Source organism: Dermacentor silvarum, chromosome 1, assembly GCF_013339745.2.
Source record: "Dermacentor silvarum isolate Dsil-2018 chromosome 1, BIME_Dsil_1.4, whole genome shotgun sequence".
NCBI classification, from domain to species: domain Eukaryota; kingdom Metazoa; phylum Arthropoda; class Arachnida; order Ixodida; family Ixodidae; genus Dermacentor; species Dermacentor silvarum.
In genome coordinates, this window is record NC_051154.1 from 301,123,690 (window position 1) to 301,147,933 (window position 24,244).

At 44.8% G+C, this 24,244-nt stretch overlaps 2 protein-coding genes across 2 annotated transcripts; one reads left to right on the forward strand and one right to left on the reverse strand.

Moving 5' to 3' along the window:
* Positions 1-392: 392 nt before the first annotated feature.
* On the forward strand, positions 393-1,965 carry LOC125942227 (uncharacterized). The gene is made up of 3 exons (XM_049660390.1): positions 393-725; positions 1,293-1,437; positions 1,570-1,965. The coding sequence occupies exons 1-3, from the start codon at positions 415-417 to the stop codon at positions 1,963-1,965; spliced, it is 852 nt and encodes a 283-aa protein (XP_049516347.1). The 5' UTR covers positions 393-414.
* A 136-nt stretch (positions 1,966-2,101) lies between these two features.
* On the reverse strand, positions 2,102-4,127 carry LOC125942226 (uncharacterized). The gene is made up of 2 exons (XM_049660389.1): positions 3,426-4,127; positions 2,102-3,213 (listed from the first exon to the last, which is right to left on the reverse strand). The coding sequence occupies exons 1-2, from the start codon at positions 3,965-3,967 to the stop codon at positions 2,610-2,612; spliced, it is 1,146 nt and encodes a 381-aa protein (XP_049516346.1). The 5' UTR covers positions 3,968-4,127; the 3' UTR covers positions 2,102-2,609.
* Between the last annotated feature and the right edge of the window lie 20,117 nt (positions 4,128-24,244).

Consider the following 24,244-nt stretch of genomic DNA (forward strand, 5'->3'; position numbering starts at 1 on the left):
ATACCCCTGCCACACGGGCACCGAAAATGCCATTAACTCCCTAATGCCTTAAGATTTAATGTCATTCGCGTGGTGCTACACGTGCAAATCAAATGGCATTCACCTTAATGCCATTCGTCGCCGAAGGCCTTCGCCATAACTCATTCCACTGAGAAATGCGTACTCTCGACGCCGTAGCGCCGCACGCTACGGCGTCGAGAGTACGCATTTCTCAGAATAATGAAAGTATTTGTAACGTTTAAACTCGTAAAAAAACATTTATACATAACTTTCACGTACAAACGGCACTTTTACGAGTACAAACCTTTGGATTTATTGTAAACAAACTTTGAGAGCGCAAGTGTTGCTGCAGCTAGCGAAGCTGCGCAAAAGGTTGGCAACCACTGAAGTATACAAAACTCACGTGGGGATGGAATGCATTTGTTTTTGTTCCACGGTCGTGCACGGTTGTCTCTCGTCACGCGCAGGTCTCTTCAGTGTTTTGACGTGCTTCTGCACGTGACAGAAAAAAAAAAAATGCAAAGTCCCAACCACCGCGCCACTTGGACCGACGAGGAGACGGAAGTTTTAATCAGACTTTGGGAAGAGAACCTCGGCGGTCTTCGCGGCCAGAAAAGGAACGGCAAAATTTACGAATCGATGACAGCCGCGTTGGCGAGATGCGGGATCGTGAAAACCAGGGCCCAGGTTCACTCTAAAATGGAGAATCTGCGGAGCAAGTACAGGTATGGGTCTCTTCTTTCACGCTTATGTAGCAGTGGGAGTTGTGTCGTGCACGTGGCACCAGTGTGTGTTCGTGTATGCGAGGAGGGTGTCTGCTGTAGATGTAGCCTGTTCTGGCGATGCTCGTTGAAATGTGGTACATTCAGGAAAACACAGTAAATACTTATTATTTCGGAAAACCGCACACGCCTACACAGCGGATGTGAAATACTACCAACAATGTTCTAAGGGCAGTCACGAATTCGGAGTTTGTGTCTGGTGGCCCTGAAGCAACGAAATGAAAACAGTGCTCGTGTTACATGGGCAATGGTAGTGCACTTGTGTTCCCGTCAGCGCACCGTTTCGGTAGTGCGCACGTAACAAAAGCAACCTTGTCGCAAAAATTTTCGCAAGCGTGTGCGTCTGCTGTTTCAATAAATAGTTCGAAAACGTCAGCGTCCATATAATGCCCGCAACAATTATGGCAGCTAATTTTTTCCAGTGTCAGTGTGCACATGCATGGGTCGATTAATTTGTTTTATGGCTTCTGTCATTTTTTATGAATGTCTTTTCCATTTTTTACATACTAGATGCCACACAAAGAATAGAACCACCGGGTCGGGAGGAGTCCCTTGGCGGTTTTATTGGAAACTGCACAAGTTCTTGGGCACATTGCCAGCAAACGATGCCAGTCTTGCAGTCGAGAGCAGCTGTGGAGAGCTCTCAGTCTCTGAGGTAGGCATGCACGGCTCTTACAACACTCTAGGATGAATTGTATCAAACTGTTCAAAGGATCACCTAAAGTATACATTCAGTATCTGTAACTGGATCTCTTCATGTCAGCAATGCCTTTGCAACCTTTTACAGATTGTCAGGAGCATGGAGACGGGCCAGTCGGGCGAGGAAATGGACCTATGGACTACGTACGAACTACCAGTGGAAGTTCCAAGCCCACAAACAGTAGAAATTGAAGAGGGAGCACTGGGCGATCTCGTTGGCCAGCCACCAGCAACCCAGGCATGCTCTGACCAGCCTTCCCCAAGCCGCTGTTCCCCTGCCAGATCAGCAGCAGGGCAAAAAAAAAGAAGCAGGGACAGCGTGCTCGGGGATGTTGTCCAGGAGCAGAAATCATTTCGGATGAATTGGCTTGATTTGAAAACGCAAGAATTGGAGCTGTATAAGAAGCAGCTGAAGCTCCAAGAGGAATCTGGAAAGAGAGACACTCAGCTCATTGAGGTTCTCAAAGATTTTTTTTCTAGATAGATTAATCTTCTACCTTCAAGGCCGGGATAATAAAATTCATGGCTACAAACCACGGAATTTTCTTTATTTCACTTGCGAGCTGCAACCTCTCGCAATGAAGCGGTACATTCAATAATCAAGTGCTGTAAATTGGTGAGTGAACGTGGCCCAGAATGAAAGACAATGCAAATATCATATGCAATGAAATAGACATGCTCAAAAATTATACAACAGTACAGGAGTTCACACTTTTTTATAAGTGTTAGTGGTTTCATAATTGCCTACGACAAGCTCTTGTGCATGTAAGTTCTGCATAGTGGTGGCTGAAATCTAATTACAGCCCAAAATAAATGGAAGTTTGCGCGACAGTCTTGACCCAGCATTCTGCATGAAACACGAAGTGCCCTATTTGCTTTTACAGCCAAGGAGGCCACAACTAGATGCTGTGTCCGTGCACAATGTTGCAAAAGCAACGGTACAATCTTGTGACAACAACTTCGTTAAAATAGAACGAGTCAGGAACAGACTATGAAATCTGTTTCTACATTGAATTAATTTTTTTAATAGCAATAAAGACGTGTTAAAAACTGGCTGCCTACGTAGATGCGAGGGAAGTGTCTGTCCTAGTATAGCACACATAAGGAGCTTTAGTAGGCCATTCTAGCCTAGATGCCCATGAGATGGGCTGGTTGCTGGCTTTTTGCAAAAAAGTGCTTTGCCAGTGCCGCCCTTATAGCTTGGCCACTACCAGCACATGATTCTGAGCTATGAGAAGGCTGTTCGTGGGTGGCATCCCACATGGCTACCTCTTGCTCCCATTGCTGCTCTACTCGTTCTTGGAATTCCTCACATACATTGTGCAAAACACAGCATGCCCTAATGACCAATCTGGCAGTGTCAAGACTGCATTCCATGCGCTTCATAACAAAGCGAAATCTGGCTTTCATCCGTCCAAAAGCATTTTCCACAATTCTTCTTGATTTTGACAAGTTGTAATTAAGTGCATATTCAGGTGTGTTTGGTAATGCATTTGCGTATGGCTTTTGAAGATTACATGTCAGTGAAAACGCCTGATCGCATAAAATAATAGGAGGTACATGAACACCTTCAATGGCAACTGTTGGACGTTGAAATAAATCACTTTCAATGAGCTTCCGAAGTGTCGACCTGCCATAAACAAATGCATCGTGGCATCGCCCAGGAGAGCCGACGTTTGTGTAGCGGAACCGGTAACGGTGGTCGACCATTGCCAGCAGGATCATACTGTACCTGCAGACAGAACGAAATAAGTGTTAAACCAACAGCGATCAAAAGCAAAAAAATTCCAATCATTTGCAAATATGTTCATACTTCAAAGAAACGAAATTCTACACTATTCAAGAAACTATGCAATAGTAAACAACCGCTGAGAGAACATAAAGTGCGTAATCATGTTACTGCTTTGAAAGTATGAAGGCATAGTCGAAAAAATCTCAACTCACCACCCCTTGTAGTTGTGGTAATCTGAAGCATGTTCTTTCGGAGGCGACACCGGGAAATGGCAACCGTCGAGCGCCCCAACGCCTTGCGGGAACCCAGTCATGGCATGAAACTCCCTCATGTGATCTTCAATGTCTGCAGGTGCAGGCATCTTGAGCCAGGCTTCCTCAAGGTTTTGCAGAACGGCTGCACAGAACTCCTTGTATATTTTGTTCACTGTTGAACGGCCAAGTGAAAATAACTCTGAAATCGTCCTGTCTTCCGCAGTAGAACACAAACGGTAGAGAGCGACGGCGACTCTTTTTTCCACGGAAATGGCCTCGGTCATTACAGTATCTACACGTTGCAGATCGCTGCGACAAGATTCCACGATATACCTGAACGTGGCTGGTGAAACACGAAAACACCTCTTGAAGTGCGCTTCTCCCAAATTAGGCAGGGTGTCTTCAAACCACCGCTGGTTGCGAGGAAAGCGCCATCGAGATCTGGCTGTTGCGCTCAACATGGTAGCGACGGCAACTAAGTTGAACGAGTTCGAAAACATCTGAAGCTCTACGTCGCAGATCTGACGTTTCACAGCTTCTCTTTGCTCTTGGAGTCTGCGATGTTCCGCACGATCTTTTGCGCGGAAACATATTAACGCAGCTAACAGGAGTTGTGCTCGACGAATTTCCTCAGGTCGGCGTTGCAACGGTCGCGATAGAGCAGGCGCCATATTGTTTATGGGCTCCGGATTTGACATACATTGGCCACCGCTGCTATGATCGATTCTAAAAGACAGTAAAAAAAACTCACGCTAACCGTACCATTATGCTTATTTGTACATTTCACTGTTTACTACGGTAGTTTTAAATGCATAAACTTCAAAATGCATATTTATTTTTTAATTAATACCCTAAAATTGCTCACTTCAGAAGACGCTGCCATCGACACCATCGTGTCAAATGTCATTTAACTACGACGTGTGGCAGCTCCGCCGAAAAAAATGTCATTCAGGAACTTAAGGCCTTAACTACTGAATGCCATTTTCGGCGCCCGTGTGGCACGGGTATTAATGTCATTTCTACATTGGTTTTCTACTTTGGACAAATTGAAAGCAGGTGTGCGTTTGATTCAGAGGCCTGTTAGGATCAGGCAACCACTGTCAAATGAACCAGTGGTGTGTTTTTGGCGTTTTTTTCTGCATCTTGTTTAACTCAACCTGCCGGATAATTCAACCACTTTTGTTGGTCCCGTCAGGGCCGAATTAACGGAAGTTACTTTATTGATTATAGAATGTGAGTGTTGTATAAGCTAAATGCTACTCACTTGATGATGACTGTTTGGCAGCTTCAAGGCATCTTCAGTGGTCCAGGCAGTGACTGACAATGCTCCCATGTTTTGGCCATCCTTTCCCTCCAGGATTCTACTCGTGGCGCAACACATCGCAAGGCTCGTGGTTTGTACAGGGCCTGTGCTCAGTGCTCCAGGAGCGAGCACGGTCTGCAGACCTGTTGTCCATGTTGACAGTGGTGTGCCGCCGCGTTGCACTTTACTACGAGTCGTGTGTGCCGGGTGACCCCGGCATGGACCGCAAGAAGCAGGTGCCATCCATCACCTCCACGCTCACCCGGCTAGTCTACTTTGGACGGCGTACTTAGGTTTGCCATTTCTTTTGTTTGTGTTTTGCCATGTGCCCTCACCTGTCTTCCCTTGTTTTGCCTCAAAGGACCAAAGCTGCATGTGAGAGAACGTCATTGGGTGTTTCTTTGATTTGGCCAGTTGCACTGGCTGAACTAGTCCCTTGCAAAAGGATTTTTATCAGGGCAAGTTAAAACCCATTTTTAAGAGTGTCAAAGCAGCAAAAAAAAAGGACATAGTAGAAATGGAACCTGAAATGTAGCCGCTATACTTACGTCGATGCATTTCTTTTACGTTCCGCTTTTGGCAATGTTATGTTCCTTAGTTCCTTGGTTTGTTTGTTTATTGACACGATGTGACAGTGTGGAATATATGACTTCCGTCAAAATGTTTGAGGACTTTCTGTAGTAATAAGTTGCTGTGTAGATTATTCACGATTGCCATTGCTGAACCGTTCAGGTACTCACAGGCATCCCAGGGACAAAAAGACCTTAGCTGCCTCATGGCAGCTAAGGTTAAATGGAACGATACATTGCAGTGTAAGGTGATAAAGGACAAACGGCAGGGAAGGTCATGGAATACTTTTAGCGAAGATTGAACATCCTGTTTTCTGGAACTTTAGCTAAATATGAAACTTTACTGCTGATTTAGCAAATTCACATTAACAAGATGTTTTAGTGCGCTGTTGTTAGTGTACCACCACCTTTATTGGTTCAAAGGTGTGGTGGCACTGGGATTGGGGTGTACTATATTATTTTAAAAAGACACACTGAGCATTGCCACCTGTCTGTCAAGTGCATTCACTAATAGCATACACAGCTATATTGTACTGTGTCCAGTGCTCAAACTCTTTTGAGTGTGAAAATGTGGGTTGTATGTAGTGGTATGCATCACTAATTTTATGTTGTACTGCTAGTTATAAAGTTGAGTACACAAAGAAAAAAAAAGTGCCGACAGTTGCACATACTATCAGCATCAAAAGTTTAGGTGGAGCAGGATATCTGGAAAAGAAGCCTGGGCAAATGGCCTGAAATTGAGTGTTCAGTCATCAGGTAGTGCTTCTAAAACAATGCTACACATTTAAAGGCTGTAACTCCCCCACCCTCTAAACTTCGGACACTGACTGTACTATCTGTCACAAAAGTTCCCAGGCCAGAGAGCTAAGGGCTGGCCAGGATGTAAATTGATACGACACCATTAGGCCCAATGGAGCTGATCTCTGTCTTTGTTTTTCTTTTAGTGTTGAGGACTAAGACACCTAGGTGTCACTTTAGTCAGCTCAGTTCCAGGGACTGCTGCACGGCCATACAGAGCTTACGGATTGACTGGCCACTAGCGCTTCGTCCTTGGAACTTTCGTAACAGTACAGTGAATTATATTGACATAAATGGACAGACCCACATTGGGCATATCATTGGCATGAAGTGACCTGGAGCATAGAATCGCAGCTTCGTAAATCAGGCATGAAAATGGAGCAGCACTTGAAGTGGTATGACCTATTTCAGAGGATTCACTGCCCCAATCATAGAACTGCCTTCATCAGGAGCAAAAAAAATGTTTAATTTTTGTTTAGCCAGTGTAAACTTGAAGAGCACTTGGATCATCTGAATAATTGTACCTTTGCCATTCTCATTAATTTAAATACCTTGGTTACCAGAGCTTTATTCAAGTGGAGTGCTCTGCATGGTAAAACATCCTTAATGTTCTTCTACCATGGTTTGCAAGCTTCTAGAGGTGATAGCCATTGCTCTGCTGATGTGCCTTTCAAGCAGCTTTTTCTAGCCATGCTCAATGTATGCAGAAGTTTGTGGGGGCGTGTTTCCTACCATGCCTTTTCTTGATGATGGAACTAGGTTTAAAGGGGCCCTGAATCACCCCTTGGGCTTTGTGAAATAACTTAGTCCGCGGGTAGCATACGCTGCTGTGAACATCTCAGCCAAGTTTTGCTGTCGTATGCGGTGCGTGGAGCTCGCAAGCGGAGCGCGAAGTCACCTTTCTCTCAAACGCCCTCGTTTCAACAAAGCCATGATCCTCACTCTCTTCTGTGTGCTTTATTGTGTAATAAAGCGCATTCCAATACGCAGCTGCTATTCGTCGCAGCAGTTGGTTAGACTGCGGCTCTCTGAGGACAACCGCGTTTGGCATACGTTTAGCGTGGTGTAGGCAAAAATCGGAAATTTGAACTGTGCGCCACGTTGGCGTTTTGAAGGCGGAGCGTTGTGGCCCCACCCCACTCTGCCGTAGCCTTCCCAGTGCAAGGCATTGAAGAAGGAAGGGGGAGCACAGCTGATGCTGTGTTTGATTGCCAATAACTCTGCTTCCGCTGAACGCATTGAAGTACTTTTTGCGGCAAAGTATTTCTGAAATAGCCTATTTTCACCTCAAATTTCTTTCTCCACTTCGATAAGAAGTGGTTCTGGGCCCCTTTAAGTATTGGGACGTTGTGTGGAGCCTGTGTTGATTTAGTTTGCTGAGAGAAATCTGCATGTCTAGAACTTATATAAACCTCTGCACTACTGAATTCTTTTTAGTGCAGGCATAGCTTTGGGGTGGGAAAACTTGTCAGTTAGCCAGTTTTCTGTTGAGATACTGTTTTTCTTTTTGACAAATGATGCTGACAAATGATGCCATGATACGTTGTGGTAATGGCGCCACTTGACCACAGTGCAGCACGTGTAAAGTACTGTTAGTACTTGTTGCTGCACCAAGTGTATATACATTTTGCTTGCGTAGAGAAAGTACTTTAAGGTGTAAGTGTTGTTTTGAAGTCCTTTTTGACCAAAGCCAAATTTAGCCAGGTATTTTAGTGTCAACCAACACTTTTGCTATGCATAGCCGGTGCATTGCCAACACAGAGGTGTGCAAGAGGGATCAGAGCTGTTAGCTTTCTTTTTGATCCCAAAAGGATGGGGGTTTTGTAAATGCCCCACATTGTGTTTATTTTCCTCCCAGCATTTTTTGTTGCTGTGTGTTTGAGCCAAAGCCATGTCTTAGAATGATTCACATCATCTACGAGAACCGTCTGTTGGAACATCAGCTTTTCAAAGGGATGTCACACATTGCATTTGTGTGATGGCATCATGGCCAGTGTTAGATTTTGATAATTTAGTGAATGGGAACAGGGTCCCCATGACGAGAGAGAGAAATGGAAAAAAAGGCAATACATAGATTGTCATTAATTTCACTTTTATTTGCTGAATTTTTTCACGTGGTAATGTACTGCCCTACCCTGTCCTGTCCTTTTCAGGGTCTGACATGATGTTTGGGATGCTATTCAAAGTCAGATTAACATGCAACTGCTCTCGAAAGTGAAAAAAAAAACAGCCTAGCACAAGTGCTCAAAACAGCAAGCAGATGAAATAGTATGCAGAGTTGTGTTTAAAATGGTGAGCTATCATGAAGTGAGCATGCAAGTGCCATGTGCACACTGTTGGCAATACCTATCTCAGCAGCTGCTGTGCTGGTTGGAACATTTTAAAAGGCCTTATTTTAAGGAGCCCCTCTCCAGGCATCATCGTAAATTTTGTTTGTACATTAGGGAGTTGAAAGGGCTGCTCAGGGAGCATTCTACTGTAATAATAAAGGTTTAGTAGTTGTAGTCAAGATAGAAGCATGTGAGCTACCCTCCCTATGCGGCACCTCTCTCTAGTTGCCTCAGTCAGTGCTTGTAGAAAACATTCCTCTCCTGCCTTCTGCCATGGTGGAGTTGCGGCTACTTTCATCAGATACGTAGCAGACAAAAAATTGGGACAAAAGAGAGACAGAAGTCAAGGTGCACCAACTCACCCATACCACCCAGCTTGTTTGCTTTTGTCACGAGCCCCATCTCTCTCTCTTTAAAAAAAAATGTTTTTTCTCCCTTGCTGTGTAACATCGTTCCAAAGACTGCTCAGCGTGCACTGCTTTTCATGGGAATTCCCGAGTTCTTCGTACTACTGCTGGCTTTTTGTGCACTGCAGGCAGCATGCATGTGGTTCAAAAGCACCGTGCTTGCGGCAAGAGTGGCTCCTTTGAGGAGAAGACCACGAAGGCTTTTGTTCAAATTTTTTAGCTGTTTTTAGGGTGGTGTATGTCAGTGAAACACTTTGCAGACGCAATTGTCTCTTCGTGGTCTGCGTGCTGCAGTTGCCCTTTTGCAATGCCCAGACCTGGTGAGGGGCCCTTTATAAATAGGTGAAGTGCGGCATAATGATCCTACATTTAGCAGGCACTGGGGTATGGTATAGCAGACATTCAAGTTGCGTGTTGGGTAAGCATTGTAGCACATCTCTGGCACATGTTGATGATTGATTGACTGAAATTCCAGCCTTTAAGTTCGATGCAAGGGAAGGAGGCACTGGCTATCTTGAAGAGATAGATAGTAGGGGTGTACGAATGTTCAGAATTTCAGTGTAGCCTGGTTATAATGAATACAGTGTAGCCTGGTTATAATGAAGTGGGCGGGAATCAGAAATTACTTCGCTATAACAGCTTTTTCGCTATATCTGGACTCTAAAAAAATTCAAGCGTCAAGTAGACCAAGTAGAAAATTTTCTTTACACCCTCTGAAAAAAGTGGTCGAGGGACCCCTGCACGCATTTCGCGAGCGCGCGTTTCAGAACAGCGGCCTCAACACTGTCCAACTGAGCGCAAACGCCCGGTTTGGAACTCAGGTACATACTGTTACGATGCAGAAGTCACAGATAAAGATGTATTTACAATATATACAACAGCGGCAACGATACATAAACAAGATGGCTGTTGAGACCGATTCCACCCTCTACACTTCAAATTGTCATGTTCTGACTGGCGCCACTCTCCGTTCTGTAACATAACCCACGCCTGTAAAGGTGCCATCTCAGCGCTAACTATAAGGAACGTGAACTTGCGGCAAAGTAAGGCTTCATCCGAGACACATGCACAACGTCAGTCGGCACAGGCGAGTCCAGCGGGGTGATCTTGCAGTTGACATCGCCAAGCTGGCGTAATATCGTGTAGGGCCGTGTAGCACAGCTTCAGCTTTTCAGACAAGCTGATGCGGCAACATGGGTGTCCATAGGAGGACAACTGAGCCAGGCGGAAAGCGAACGTCCAGATGTTGGCTGTCGTACTGGATCTACGCGGCTTGAGACTCAGTGAGCCGGGAGCTGGCAATCTGGCGCGCCATGCGAGCCCGGGCAAAGACGTCTTGTACATATTTAGTGGGAGTGTGTGTCGAGGAAGGAAGCAATGGGCGTCAAAGGGCAGAGTAGGGTGGCGGCCGAATAGAAGGTAAAATGTTCAAAAGCTAGCGGTCTCATGACGGGACGAATTATAGGTGAAGGTCACGAAGGGTAACGTGTTGACAGCTGCTCCAAAGGTCACTGGCTGAGGTGCACCAATGTCAACACCTTCGGGGTCCGAGGCACTGTCATCGGCGATCGTTTCCTTTTCAGAAATACTTGTGGCAAGTTCGTCGGCGGTCAGCTCCTCAGTTGCGAAGAGGTCTTCATTCGCTAGGACAAAGTCCATATAATCCAAGCTGCCTGGGACAAGGTTTGCATTGCCCACAGACTCTCAAAACTGCCCTAAGCTCATCACTGCTGCAGCACCGATATCAACTGCTGCTGTTTCGTTTCCAGCAGCGCTGCTGCCCCACGAGAAACCTGTTTCTGGAAGCAGTGAAGTATGGTCTGTGACTTTATGTTCCTCCAGGCTCCGCTCTTGCAAAAAATGTCGCCTTCACCAGCAGCACCTTCAAGTCAGCTGAGTTCTCAGCTGTTCGGATGTCGATGAGCAGACGCTCAATGACACGGCGGCGATAGCATACTTTAATGTTGGCAATCACTCCCTGGTCTACCGGCTGTAGCTTGGCGGTTGTGTTAGGAGGCAGGACAAGGACCTCGACGGTGCTTAGATGTGCGTTTACATGGTGTGCGCTGCAATTGTCGAGCAGCAGCAGCACTTTGCACTTCACGCTCATCTCCTTGTCGAAGTCAGTCAGCCACTTGCAGAAGATGTCTTCCGTCATCCATGCCTTGGTGTTGTGTGTATACGCTACTGCATTGACAGCACCTTGGCGAAGCCCCGCGGTTTCTTAGCCTTGCCGATGTCCAATAGGGGCCGCTTCTCTGAGTCGTCCATGTTTGCGCACACCAACACCGTGATACGATTCTTGCTGGTTTTTCCCCCACGCATTTATCCATCTTCGCCGCGAGAGTTTTTGCTGGCAGTAACTGTAAAAATAGCCCCGTTTCGTCAGCGTTATATATGTCCCTGTCGTCGTACGTCTCAAGAATGCGGCTGCTGTGCTTCTCCATCCAACTCTGGAGACCGTCCTCGTCAACGGACACAGCTTCACTGACAATGCTTTTATACGTGATGCCGTGCCGTTCTTTAAAATGCTGCAGCTATCCGTTGCCTGGATTTAAGTTGTCATGGCCAAGAACAACTCCCAAACTTCCAGCCTTCGCTAGCAGGATTGGCCCACTGAGTGGGACGTTCTTTGTGTGAGCATCTACAAGCCATTTGTAGAGTACCGCTTCAACGTCATCATAAGTGGCAGTGCGGATCTGCTTCCGCTCACCACTGCCAACGTCATCGTCCAAAACAGCATCGATTTTGCTTGCATTTTTTGTGATTGTTGCCAAAGTCGACTGCGCTATGTCATACTTCCACGCAGTGTCGGTCTTCTTGCTTTTCTGGCGAACTTCATCCAAAATGGCACGTTTCACTTTCAGAGAGAGCACCTTTCATTTCGCCGTGGACGTTCCGGGTCTCACTGGACTCGACATTGACGAAAAGTTTGTCGTTGCAGGAAGCACAGGGAAGGCTAAGCTTGTTACCGTGGGGAAAGTACTGCGCGCTGTGAGACGAACCAGAACCCATTAGTCCACTAGTAGCAGCGATCTGTTTTTTTACCCGTGAGCAGTGACGGCATGCTTCAGCTTTGTTAGTGCAGGCAGGCATGCCACTCGGTTTAGCTGGTGGCAACACACCGTGGAGAAAAAGCAATTTAGGATCGCACCTAGGTGCTTTGCTTTTTTACCACGATGAGGCACCACAAGCGGAACCGGGCTGGGGCGGCCCAAAGCGTGGGGCAGCTGTCAACTGTAGGAGAATTTTCTTATCAAACAAACTGGGGGACCACGCAGTGCGATGAGAAACGTGACGAAACCGGCAACCTTCCTAGAGGGCGTTAAACCAGCTTATGTACCCAGCGGTCGGCCTTGCAACTTGCTCTGAAGCAAGCTTTCGCAAGGAGCCAAGCTGCGAGAAAGGGCAAACGATGCTAGCGGAGGCTGCTGGGAGCCAAGAATTGGTGGTTTTTTGGCCTTGTTGATTCGCGCGAAAGCTCAAAAGGATGTTGATAGAAGGATTTTTTTTTCTTGAAAAAATGCTTCGCTATACCCATTGAGTTGCGTTTATTTACTTCGTTAAAACTGGACCGAAAAGGCATTGAAAATGCGGAAATTAGAACGGGAAATCAAGATCACTTTGTTATAACCTCTATTTTGCTATAAGTGCTGTAAGTTGGTTCATTATAAGTGGGCTACACTGTACTTCTGCCTCGAATCAAAGTGGGCGATTCAAAAATTTGGGTATTCAGCTTCTTTAGATATTTGATAATGCCTAAATATACAGGGTTACTACAATTATTGACACCTGCCTGCCATATAACAGGGCCCATGTGTATAGTCCCCCAGCCACTTCAACTCTCTATTATAAGTCAGCCAGCAGCCACAATGTTAAAAGCTTTCCTGAACGGATTTCTAAAAAATAGTTTGGAAATTCATTTGAAATGAGATTTCATTTTTCTCTTATTTCACCCGAACGATGTCTTTTCTGTATTAAGGAAACACACAACCGCTCGGTATTCAATTTGACATTCAGAGCCTGCTTTCTTCGAACATTTGTAATAATTTTGATTTGAGTATTCAAGCTTCTGTAAGAGTTATCAAAAGTAGAAGACTTAGTCTTTGTTCAAGGGTTTACAGAAATGTGGACAGCCTGTTGCCATCTCTGGTGCTGAATCTTAGGAGCTATGAGAACATCCTGTACTTAAGAAAGTGATGGTGTTAAGCTCTTACAATCTTCATACACAATAGTGCCTACTTCATCACTTTACTTCTATGAAGGCCTTAGCTCTAACAGGTGCCTTGTTATACACAAATGCTTATCTTTCAAGGTTAAAATGTTTCTGCCACTTGCCCTATGCAATTACAGACAACTCATCAAAGGTTTGGTGAGACAAAGATTGCATGCCTGGGAAGGACCGTGGTCTGTAATTGTACTGTCTGGAATTGGTTCTACAGCACTACACAGGCAAGCAAGCACTGAATGTCGCAAACACTATATACCGGTCCGGAATGAAGTAGGTCGTAAACACTTTTTGTGTTGCAACTTGGATTTCAGTATTCGGCGGACATGCAGTGGCAACAACTTTTCTTGTCAAAGCATGGATCGGGCGAGTCGGTCCTGTTGGGCAGTGCGGAAATGCAGAAGAATGTGTTTTCTTTTTCGCGTCAATTATCCGTCTTCATTATGGCATAACAGTACTTAGGATGTGGAGGGCTAGGAATGATCCTGTGTACTTGGTACAAGTTAGTGGAAGTTTTTTTTTAAACTGTGAAATTAAAATTATACTAGTGCACTCATTGCATTATCTGTCGTATTCCAGGGATAGTTTTGGGAAACCCTATCAGTTATTGTTATATTATTAGTGCCAGGCAGACCTTTTTTTTTACCCCCATCACCTTTTTTGTCAGTTTAGAGTAAAATGCAAAGTACTTGGAAGTTTTTTTTTAGCAGTGATACTTTTAAGGAGGATATTCTTGGTTGTTACATTCTGAAACATTCAGGAGCATGAAAAGCGCCATGAAATGTTTTTTTTTTACTATTCTGGCCAAGAAGCTGCGCTATTACACAATTTATTTTGGTTTTCTTAGGTTGCTTCTTTTATGTTCTTGCTATGTTCAGCATCATTGCAGCGTGAATCAACTTATTAAGCCAGAGTTTGTGAGCCTATGTACACAGGTAGCTTTAATTAGTAGCTGCCTTTGATATATTATTCACCGATTGTTGCACTTTGGTTTTTCTTGGTTGTATGTGTGCTTTTATGCTGTTTTACTATGTACCATGAGATTTGCAAGGATTCCTTGCTAGTTGCGATTTCTCTTTTATTATGTGCTTTCGATTTTACATTTTTCTCATTCCTTTGCTAGTGCACAGCCACCTTGTTTGCTTGAATGGCAATGTATAATTTATCTTTCTTTTTTAAGCTCTTGAAATTCACATGCTGCATTGTACTGGGCAAGTCACAATTATTAGAACACGACATTGCAGCTTCGGCTTGTATTTTTTCCTCATAAGATGGTCTCACGGGGCTGTGCACATGAAGGGCATGCATGGCACTTCTATGTCTCAATTATTATGTGCAGTATTATGGAAGCTGCAAGTGTGAAAAGCTGCAGTTTCTTGAACATTCAGTAAATGTGCCTTTTTATGGTGACTTTTTGCTCCATACTGAGCTATCTGGAATATGAAAAAACACCCTCTTGGAACCATTCAGAGTTGTGAAAACTCGGCATAGGCTTGAGAAAGGATTGTGTGCGGCAGTAAGATTGATACAGCGGTCAGATTTGTCTCCTCCCCCGTTTTGGTTTGGTCAGCATTCAATGTGCTGTAGCACTGCATAAAAGGAAGGAAAGACCATCCAGATTTTTTATGTTGTGGACCATGGAAGTGCACCATTGGTCAGTTTCTTGCTGTCGTGTCGACAAAGACGCGACAGCACACCCATTTGTTCCCGTGAGCGTAAAGGTCAGATTCCGACTGCACAGTGCTATATGCCTTCTACTGTGTTTGTGCCATGTATGATATTTCTCTATGTTTCTTTAAAGGGACACCATAGAGGAATGTTAAGCTGCATTGGTAAATTACCCTTTAGGTATATCACGGGCACCATGTGTGGTTTCCTTGTGAGGGCCATAAGAGACACCAACATGATAGATGGGTTTGAAGTTCCTGTGCTAGCTCCTCGTGACATCATGAGATTTGAATAGCTGGTTAGGATAGCTAGCTTGGGGCTAGTTAATAGTTTATTGGTGAACATGAATTGCATTGCATTCTAAAAGAGCCAAAGACTCAACATAGTGACCCTTTTCGCAGAGCAGTTTGTTCTCGAGAAACGAGATGGCGCTTCTGGCGGCATGCCATATGTTTCTTCAGCGAAAATGCGCGAAAACAGAACCTTTACCGCTTGTGCCCTGTTTCCGTGCGATCAGCTGTCGGAAATGCAACTGGGTTTTCGCTCACGCAGTGTGCTCCATTCATGCTGCAAAATTTGGAGTGGTGGATTGAAGAGGTCTGTAGTAGTTGGCTGCAAAAATAGTGACTGACATATTAAAGAATGGAATGAATGTGTGTGTCTAAGTTCACGGAGCGTTGCTACATGCGACAGCCTTTGTTGCCGGCCCCTCTTAATGTACGACTTTCCTCGTGGATAAAAAAAATTCACTTTTCAGACAAATTCACAAAAATTCATGTCAGCATTGTATCGCTAACCTCCAAAGACTTCAACCCCAGAACGTCGGAAGGAGTACCGCTCGCTAAACAATTTTAAAGGGAGTAGAGCTTCTTCTTGGCATAGTAAGTCTCGGGCATATTATCTACACACATCTACCCCAACTCACACGCAAACTTATGCACACTCTATCGCCAATGTACTAAGAATAGGTACTACTAAGAACTTTAGAGTCAGAAATGGGACATGCCGCTGTTTCTAAGTACTTGCCAAATAAATAACGAAAAGCAAACCACACTGATACTGATTCATTTTCTGAGCGTAAAGCTTAAACTACATTTTTAGTGTCGTTTTTAGAACAAGCACCGTATACGCTGCTTGGACAAAGCTCAGTGAGCTTCGAAAGCGCTCTTACATGTCATCTGAAGCTGTGACCAAATCTTTGTGCCAACCACCCAGTGAGCGTCTGCGATATCTCTCGAAACAGAGGTTTCCTGAGCCGCACCGGGCATCATGTACATCCATTGTAAACATGGAGGCAGCTGAGGCAAGCAATGGTGGACGCGTCACCACGTGATCAAACATGGCAGCGTTCATGGGAACACCGCGAAAAGGGTCAATAGAGTTTTGAGAACATTTTCTCAATAGAATAGCTCAAGCATGCTAAAGTATTTTAAAATCTCTGACGTCCTCTTAGCACACCGGTTCTTCCAAATTGGGCGTGAAACTCGGGAAGGGAAACTTTGCCCTTCATAGTCTGGCTTGGTTCTTGTGCCTGTGAATTTCACCATTGTTAAGTGGAGCTTCTACTGTATGCAACCTCAAATCGCAGAGCACTACACCTTACCCCTGTTATTTTTACTGTACTCTCACTGCGTTACATGTTTGAAAACACTTCTAAAGCCAGAACCAGAATTCTTGGGTGCTAGTGATGTAAGGCTAAACTGATACTTGCAGTGAAGTAATTTTTATGTGAATCTGTTGCTTATGGATTGTTTATGCATTTGCATGTGTGTGGTATACATGGTATTGGCGGCTGAGGTTCGATAGGCTTCACCGGCAACATCAGAAGTGTTGTACTGTGCATCACACATGCGGGCCGACACTGTTGGCACCTTGATGATTGTGTTTATGCAATCTGATGCTCTAGGATATGCAGTTAATCCAATTTTGGCCGCTGGTTCTGAATTCACTATGCATGTTAAAATATAAATGAGCCTTTGAAATATCACAGTTGCTTCCTTCTGGAGACATCCAAGCAATTGGGGTGAGCATGGAACAAAGTGGCAGACTTGGTGTTTGCTGCATTTCTCACATTCTTCACGGCAGCTTGAATAGAGATCCTCTCAACTATTGTGTTGCAGCATTGTGGGCTCAATGCTGCAAGAAGTACAATTCATCTGTGTTGCACAGTAGGCATGGGGCAAGGAATATGTGCACTGGTTAGTGCAAGTAAGGGTAATTAATGCAAGCTTTATCAAATCTGTGCTCTTACTTCGTCTGCTATTTTTTTTTCTCTCCCTCTGTACCTGTGATTTTGCATCAAGAGATTTTGTGTGACAGAAATAAAATAGCTCATAATAGCATTGTGGCCCATTCTGGTGTCTCTGTGCCTGGTCTGAAACCATCCAAGGAGCACACAATGCCTTAAAATTACAGCAATATATGACTGCTGTGATGACAGTAGTATAGCTGTAGCACCTAGTGAGCATTGTGGTGCCATTAGTTGTTGCCTGCCCATGGCAGCCTTTTTTATATTGAAAATAGGTTTTCATGCATGCACTGTTCTGCCTATCCGGAGTGTTTCCATAGTCAAGGTAATTCTCATTATTTTGAAGTTTGCTCAATCTATTGTTGCTCCCAGTGCCATTTAAATCCATTAGCCTTGTCATCAGTGGGCAGTAGCTACTATTTTACTATTTATGGCTATTGGTTTGTGTAGGTGAATTAATGAGATGAGCTAGCATGGGGAGATATACTAAAGAATGGGTGATTCGCCTCTATACACCAGGTGGTGGAACGGGGGGTGCCAGATTTGGCTACTTCGTGCCAAACTGGCTACTCTGTGGGCCTGTTGGCTATTAAAATTTGGCTACTCTGCTGCTTGGCTACTGTTGAAGTCAATAACGGATAGTTTCATACTAGTGCCATGAAATATTGTGGTAATCTGATTTTGGCATAAACAGTCATGTTTTGCAGTACTATTACAATTTGTATGCACTAAGCTGCAATTGGTATTTCTGGCTTCAATGATGTTAGAATGTCAATGATTTTATCAGTCGAAGGCATATCCACATTCAGTAACACGAACTGTGGATTCCTTTGTTGACCCCTTAGTTGTAGCTTGGCTAGTTTGTGGGTGCTTTAGGGGATTTCATAGTTATATTTTATTTCGGGATCTGGCAACCCTGGGTAGAGTAAGCAACTGCACAAGTCATCTGCAGTGATTTGGGCACACTGCTAAAAGAAAGCTGTGCTATGTTGCGATTCAACAGGGAAGATGTTGGATTGTATTAGTGTCGTATGTATGCCATTTTTTTTTACATGTGCACATATTTGTGTAATTCTGTGGGCATATTTCACCGTTTTGTTCTGTTGGGCATTTCGCAGTAATGCACGAAAAGGGGAAGCCTTTGCATGTCATGAGTTCATTTCTCATTTACAGGTGTCTAACATGTTATAGGTGCTTGCAAAAATGTACTTGGGCATCGGTGTTGTCAAACATTGGTATGCTGTGTATCAACATATTTGGATTGTGCCTTTGTGTGTGTGTGTGTGCTTTAAATTTTGTTCATGATATTGACTTTTTAAAGGAGGTTTTATTATTTTATATGTAACACCGGGACAAAGCTAATTTCAATTTTGGCTGTAGTACCTAAAGCCACAGGAGCTACTTCTGCTGGTTCTCTGCAAAGTAATTGAGCCAGCACTATCTATTGTATTGTGGGCAAGTGCTGTGCTCTTTGAGCTCGTCTGTTGCTAACAGAACCTGGGAACCAAAAATTGATAACACCGGCACAATACTATGATGTCACTAAATTTGAGTTGTGTGCTTGTGACAAGTATTAAGTGCAGAAAATAGTGGGAATGAAAAGGAAGGACACGAAACAAGCGCTTGCCTCATGTCTTTTTTTTTTTTTCTGCTCGTTTTCTATACTTAGTACCTGTTAATATGTCATACCTATAAGGCCCAACGTCAACCTTTCTACAGTTGACTGTCATTAATTTGACAGTTGGTTCAGGGTGTGTAGCATAAATGTGAACCTAATCTTTCAGGGAACTTTTTGGTTAAAGTTTCAGATGCAACTGCTGATGCATGACTACTTCACGAGTCTGTACGGTATTTTAAACTTGAGCAATTGGATCCAATCTTGCATATCCCACTTTGGTCAAATGAGCGAAAGTTGACTGTGACACGTGCTCATTCTTAGAAAGTGAAGCTAGGCAAACTTCACCGATAGAGGAGTGAAACGTGAGCAGAAAGTGCTTGTTCTTGTGCCTTGCCATGTCGTGTCTTTTTGTTTGGTTTGACTTTGTGTAGCGAGTGCTTGCCGTTGTCATACGCAAGATGAGTGCTCACATTTCTGCTTCAGCAAGTGGGCCCCATTTCCCTTTTGTGTAATGAAAATTGAGAATAAATTATGAACAATTTTCCAGTGTTCAGCATTTGCATCTATTTTCCACTGCCAGGCTGCTTCATTGAATAAGGAAGGGTCGGTGAAGGATGTTGTCCTTTTCTTCTCTTTAGGAAATGTTGCAGCAGAGAGTTGTTGTCCAGCCAACAACTGCACAGATGCACTTTTTTCCATCTCACTGAACCTCAAATTCTAATGCTGGAACAAGCAGACTGCTGTGACCATGCTTTCCCGACTGGCTTGATGAAGACAGCTTGTAGGTGCAACCTGTAAAACTTGTATGGAGTTTGTTCTCCCCTGCATCGCTTGGATGTAGTCAGATAATGATATGCGCCCCACATTCTTTAACGTCCTTTTATTTACAGCTCCCTAATTTTTGCAGATTTCACGGAACTTAAGCGAGGACGTGGCTTTTGCATCGCGAAAAATTGCCAAAAAAATTTTTTTGAAACCACATTTCCGTTTTAATAACTTTTTCTATCTGAACCCGCCGTGGTTGCTCAGCGGCTATGGTGTTGGGCTGCTGAGCATGAGGTCGCTGGATCGAATCCCAGCCACGGCGGCAGCATTTCGATGAGGGCGAAATGCGAAAACACCCGTGTACTTAGATTTAGGTGCACGTTAAAGAACCCCAGGTAGTCCAGATTTCCGGAGTCCCCCACTACGGCGTGCCTCATAATCAAATCGTGGTTTTGGCACGTAAAACCCTATAATTTAATTTTTTTACTTTTTCTATCTGATTTGGAAAAAGCTACACGTAACAATATATTCACTGAGAACCACGTAGAAGTGCTAAAGAAATGTTGTATCAGCCAAGGTGGTGAAAAATTTTGCGAAAATCACGAAAAAACTGCGTTTTTCAAGCCACAATATCTCCGGAACAGCGCAACCGAGCGCCGCCATCTAGGTCTCGTTGGAAAGCGCATTTTTTCCATCTTCAAATTTGCTGCTTCAGTTAATCCCTCCATGCAGAAACAAGCGCACAAAAAGCAAATGATTGAAGGTCCTTCCGGAGTCTCTGGACTGGCCGCGCCCACCACGTGACTCCAGCGCGTTTCGTCATTGGTCCGGCGCTCGCTCTGTTGGGGCGTCGTCCGCTCCACCGTTTGCTCTACGAGTGTTGAAACCAGCGCGACGCGGACATCGCCAGAAGCGCGGTGGATTCCACGGTTCCGGACGTCTCAGATCCGCGGCTGAGCATTCGAGCATCGGCGACGTGGACTTAGTGACCTAGCACTTAACGCAAGCTATCCTCGGACCCGCGATATTGCACATCGCACGCATACTCATTGGACCTGCGGCTAAGCATTTCACTCATGGGCCCCTCGGAATTTCCATCACCTGGGCTTCTGTAGCGTGCAACTAAATCCAAGTACACGCGCATTCTTGCATTTTGCCCCTACCTAAATGCGGCGCCGCTGCAGTCGAGATTGAAACCGCGACCTGGAGCTCAGCAGCGCAACGCCATTAGCGGCAAGAAGTTAGAGTGGCGGCCTCTCCCGAGTGACGTCACGGCCAGGAAGCCACTCGCTCGGATGCCGCACACGCTCGTTCGTGCATACTCGGTGTATTGGGCGCGCCAGCCGTACTTCCTGAATGACGTTTTTGACTGCTTTCTGCTGTCACGCCTAAAGTGCAGTCTCTTTTTCGAAACCGCGTGAATCGTGAAAATTTGATGCTTGGAGATCGAAGCTATATAGAGTTGATGGGCTACTGCTTTTGCAATGCAGAGGTGCACCGTGTCTGTTCATAAATATAGCGAAAAAACAATGTCTGCAAGTTCAGTATGGAAAATTTTAATTTTACAATGCTTCACCCCAAACTTAACATTCCTTTAATGCTTAGTTATCATAGACATTTTGTTTTACACGGAGCGGCAATATTGGTATTTGGTGTCAACTTTATATATAAATCAGCATGTTAGAATAGGATACTGCTTGCGAAGCTTTGATCAAGCTTCTTATTGCTATGTTTAGTTCTACTCAAATGTGGGTACTGCAGTAATGCGTAAAAACAAGGCACGTAGGTATTACGAAAAAAAATTGCTACTTTCAATCTTCTCCGAAACAGCCACTAAGAAAAAGCATTCTACGTGGCTGTTAACACGACTGCGCTTCATGTATGTACAACAATCACTTGAAAGAATAGGTTCGTGGTTAAGATCAAAAACCAAGCCATACATGCCATGTAATGTTTCATAGTGGCCTGAAGCGGTGTTTATCGACAATATGGTAGACACCTCCCACAATGGAAGCAACCGACAATCGTTATGACGAAGCGCGCATTCGTCGCGAAACCGTTCCGTTCGCTGCAAGTGCGATTTGAAACCATATAGGAGTCCTTTACGGTGCTAATTGGAATGCCTATAACGTACTCGAGGCACCAGAGTGCAGCTTCGGCTGCTTGGAAGAGGCAACCCCCTGCCTCATAAAGAAGACACTCAGGTGAATTTACTTGATTTCCGACCTCCTTCTGTGATAGCTGATATTTTTTATGTGTTCCATACCACTAAAAATGAAGCTTTGGCTTCCTGCTGGCTGCAGCTATATGGTCTAAAAGGCACATTTCGCCCAAAAAGTTGCGCCAAGCAGCTGTGTGAGTTTCGCCAAGCAGATCGGTCAGAAAGGTTCCCCAAGCAACAAGCAGAGCTAAATTGTTGAACTGAGTATAGGGTGTAGCACCGAAAAGAGAATAAATATTGGTCCATGCCTTTTGTGTGTGGCAAACAGCTTAAAGCCTCAATTAACTTTACTTACCGCCGCTTAAAATTAACTGGTTTAGAACAGCTCAATTTTGAGAAGCAGTTCAAAAAGTAAACGGTACTGGTAGAATGTTGATATGTTGTTTAGTCCACGTGCTACTGCCGAACATTTCTGTGAATAAATGCGAAACTTCGATATTTTTCCAGTGAACAGATCGTTGTGAGCAAACAGGACTTAGGGGGTTAAAATCAAGGTAAATATTGTAGAACTCGTATACCTGGTGTTTCAGCGAACGCTTTAAAAAATTCTTAAAGGTTGCCTGTGGCAGATAGCACAATTCTATTTCATGAGCTGGTCTACTCGAAGAGGCGGACATTACTTGCACAAGAAATTGCCATATTAATTTCAAACTTTGCGGAGAAATGCATTGGTGTTCCAGTTACTTGCTTAACAACACGTCGCTTTATGCATGGAAGCACAAAAGTAACTGGAATCCCAATGCATTTTTCCGCAAAGTTCTGGAAATGTTATCTCGAAACTGATGTCATCCTGAGATTTCGTTCCGAGTGGATCCGCCTTGCGAACTCCATGGCGACAATGTGTAAATTGCAATATGGGCCATCAGATAAATAGTTAAAAACTTAATTAGTGAATTTTTGTTGATTAGTCGATTATGCATTTCAATTTCTTGTGCAAGTAATCTCTGCCTCATAGAGTAGACCACCAGCTCATTAACCAGAATTGTGCTATCTGTCACAGGCAACCTTCAAAAAATTTTGAAAGTGTTCGCTGAAACACCCTGTATAGCCAGCATTTGTTACATGATTGTTGCACCGCAGCAAGTATGGTCACTTAACTAGATTGTTCTATGTTTTCGCGTTTATGCTTTTATTATCCACGTGAGCTACCACTGCAGAGTGTAGAACTGTGCATGAAAAACCTACACTGCTCTGGACTGACCTCAGTTGGCCGGCACTGTAACGTTGCCTTTGAGAAATATATTGTTGTCTAGAAAATAAGCTCTTTCAAGAAAATTTGACGAACAAAGACATCGTCAAAATATATTTGAGAGGACTGTCATAAGTGCACCAGCATAGGGAACGAGAGCAAACAAACTGAAACGTTGCAGAAGGCACCTGGATGCGACTTTACAACTGCTAGTATTTACAGCGGCGGCGTGGCACTGCGGATCCCGTGACTTCCGCTTGGATGGACCGCCAGTAGTTTGTGCGCAGGCACGAGTACAAGCGGGGGCGAGAGAGAAAATCTGGAGGCTTTTGCTCCTTAAACTCTGACTTTGCCTAGGTACTACGGCGGAGAACTTTCTTTGGTCCTATTGTACAACTGTGGCTGCTGTTAGAGGATCGATGCTATTCCTAAATAAATGCATCACTGTTTTGATGATCCAAATATAATGTCACTATCAGGGAGGGAGCAGTATACCTGACTGGAGCAGTATTTTTTTATATCGGGTGTTGCTACGCTGCGCTCCGCAACACCCCAACGACCGCCGCTTCGCATCGGCACCTGGCACCGCGGCGAAGCCGCGGCACTGGGCCATAAACGAGAGCAGAATCCGCTTGCGTAGGCAGAGCCACCTGCAGGGTGCTAAATGTGTTTCAACACATGGAAGTGCTTTCGTTCACGCGAATCTCCTGAACGGTGCAGTATGCACTGATAACCAATACATGAGCACGGAGTGCTTTGGAATTAAAGTTATCCGATTCGTCGTCAACCTCACAGGTTCAATGATCCCCTCGCGACTATCGCACGATTTTATATGTTACCGTTGGAACAAAAAACGCAACAAACTCGCCAGAAACATCGTAGGAGCACAAGAGCAAAATTTGTGCTCGGCGCCATCAACGCAATCGCGCATGCCGGCTAGCCTAGGGACAAACGCATACAAAACGAGCAAAGGAAGTTGTCCGCCGTAGTACCTAGGCAAAGTCATATGCAAGGAGCAAAAGCCCCCAGATTTTCTCTCTCGTACCCGCTTGTACTCGCGCCTGCGCACAAACTACTGGCGGTCCCTACAAAGCCCGTCTCGTTCAATAGCCTACATGCCACACCACCACTACTGCAGGGCTTTTCGCCGCTAGAACAAACGCTAGGATAATAAAGCGCGGGCGGCGTGGCCCAGACACCGCCAGACATTCAACGCGCCTTGTAAAAAGTCCCTAAACGATTCGGTCCCCAGGCACCTAGTAGCTGCGATCGGCAATGTCGCTTTGTCGCTGCGTCTCCACGATTGCCATGGCAACACGTGTTAAGCGGAAGTCACGGGACCCGCAGTGCCACGCCCCCGTTGTACCTACTAGCAATTGTAAAGTCGCCGCCCGGACGCAAACCGAACTGTAGCAGACGACAGACGCAAATCC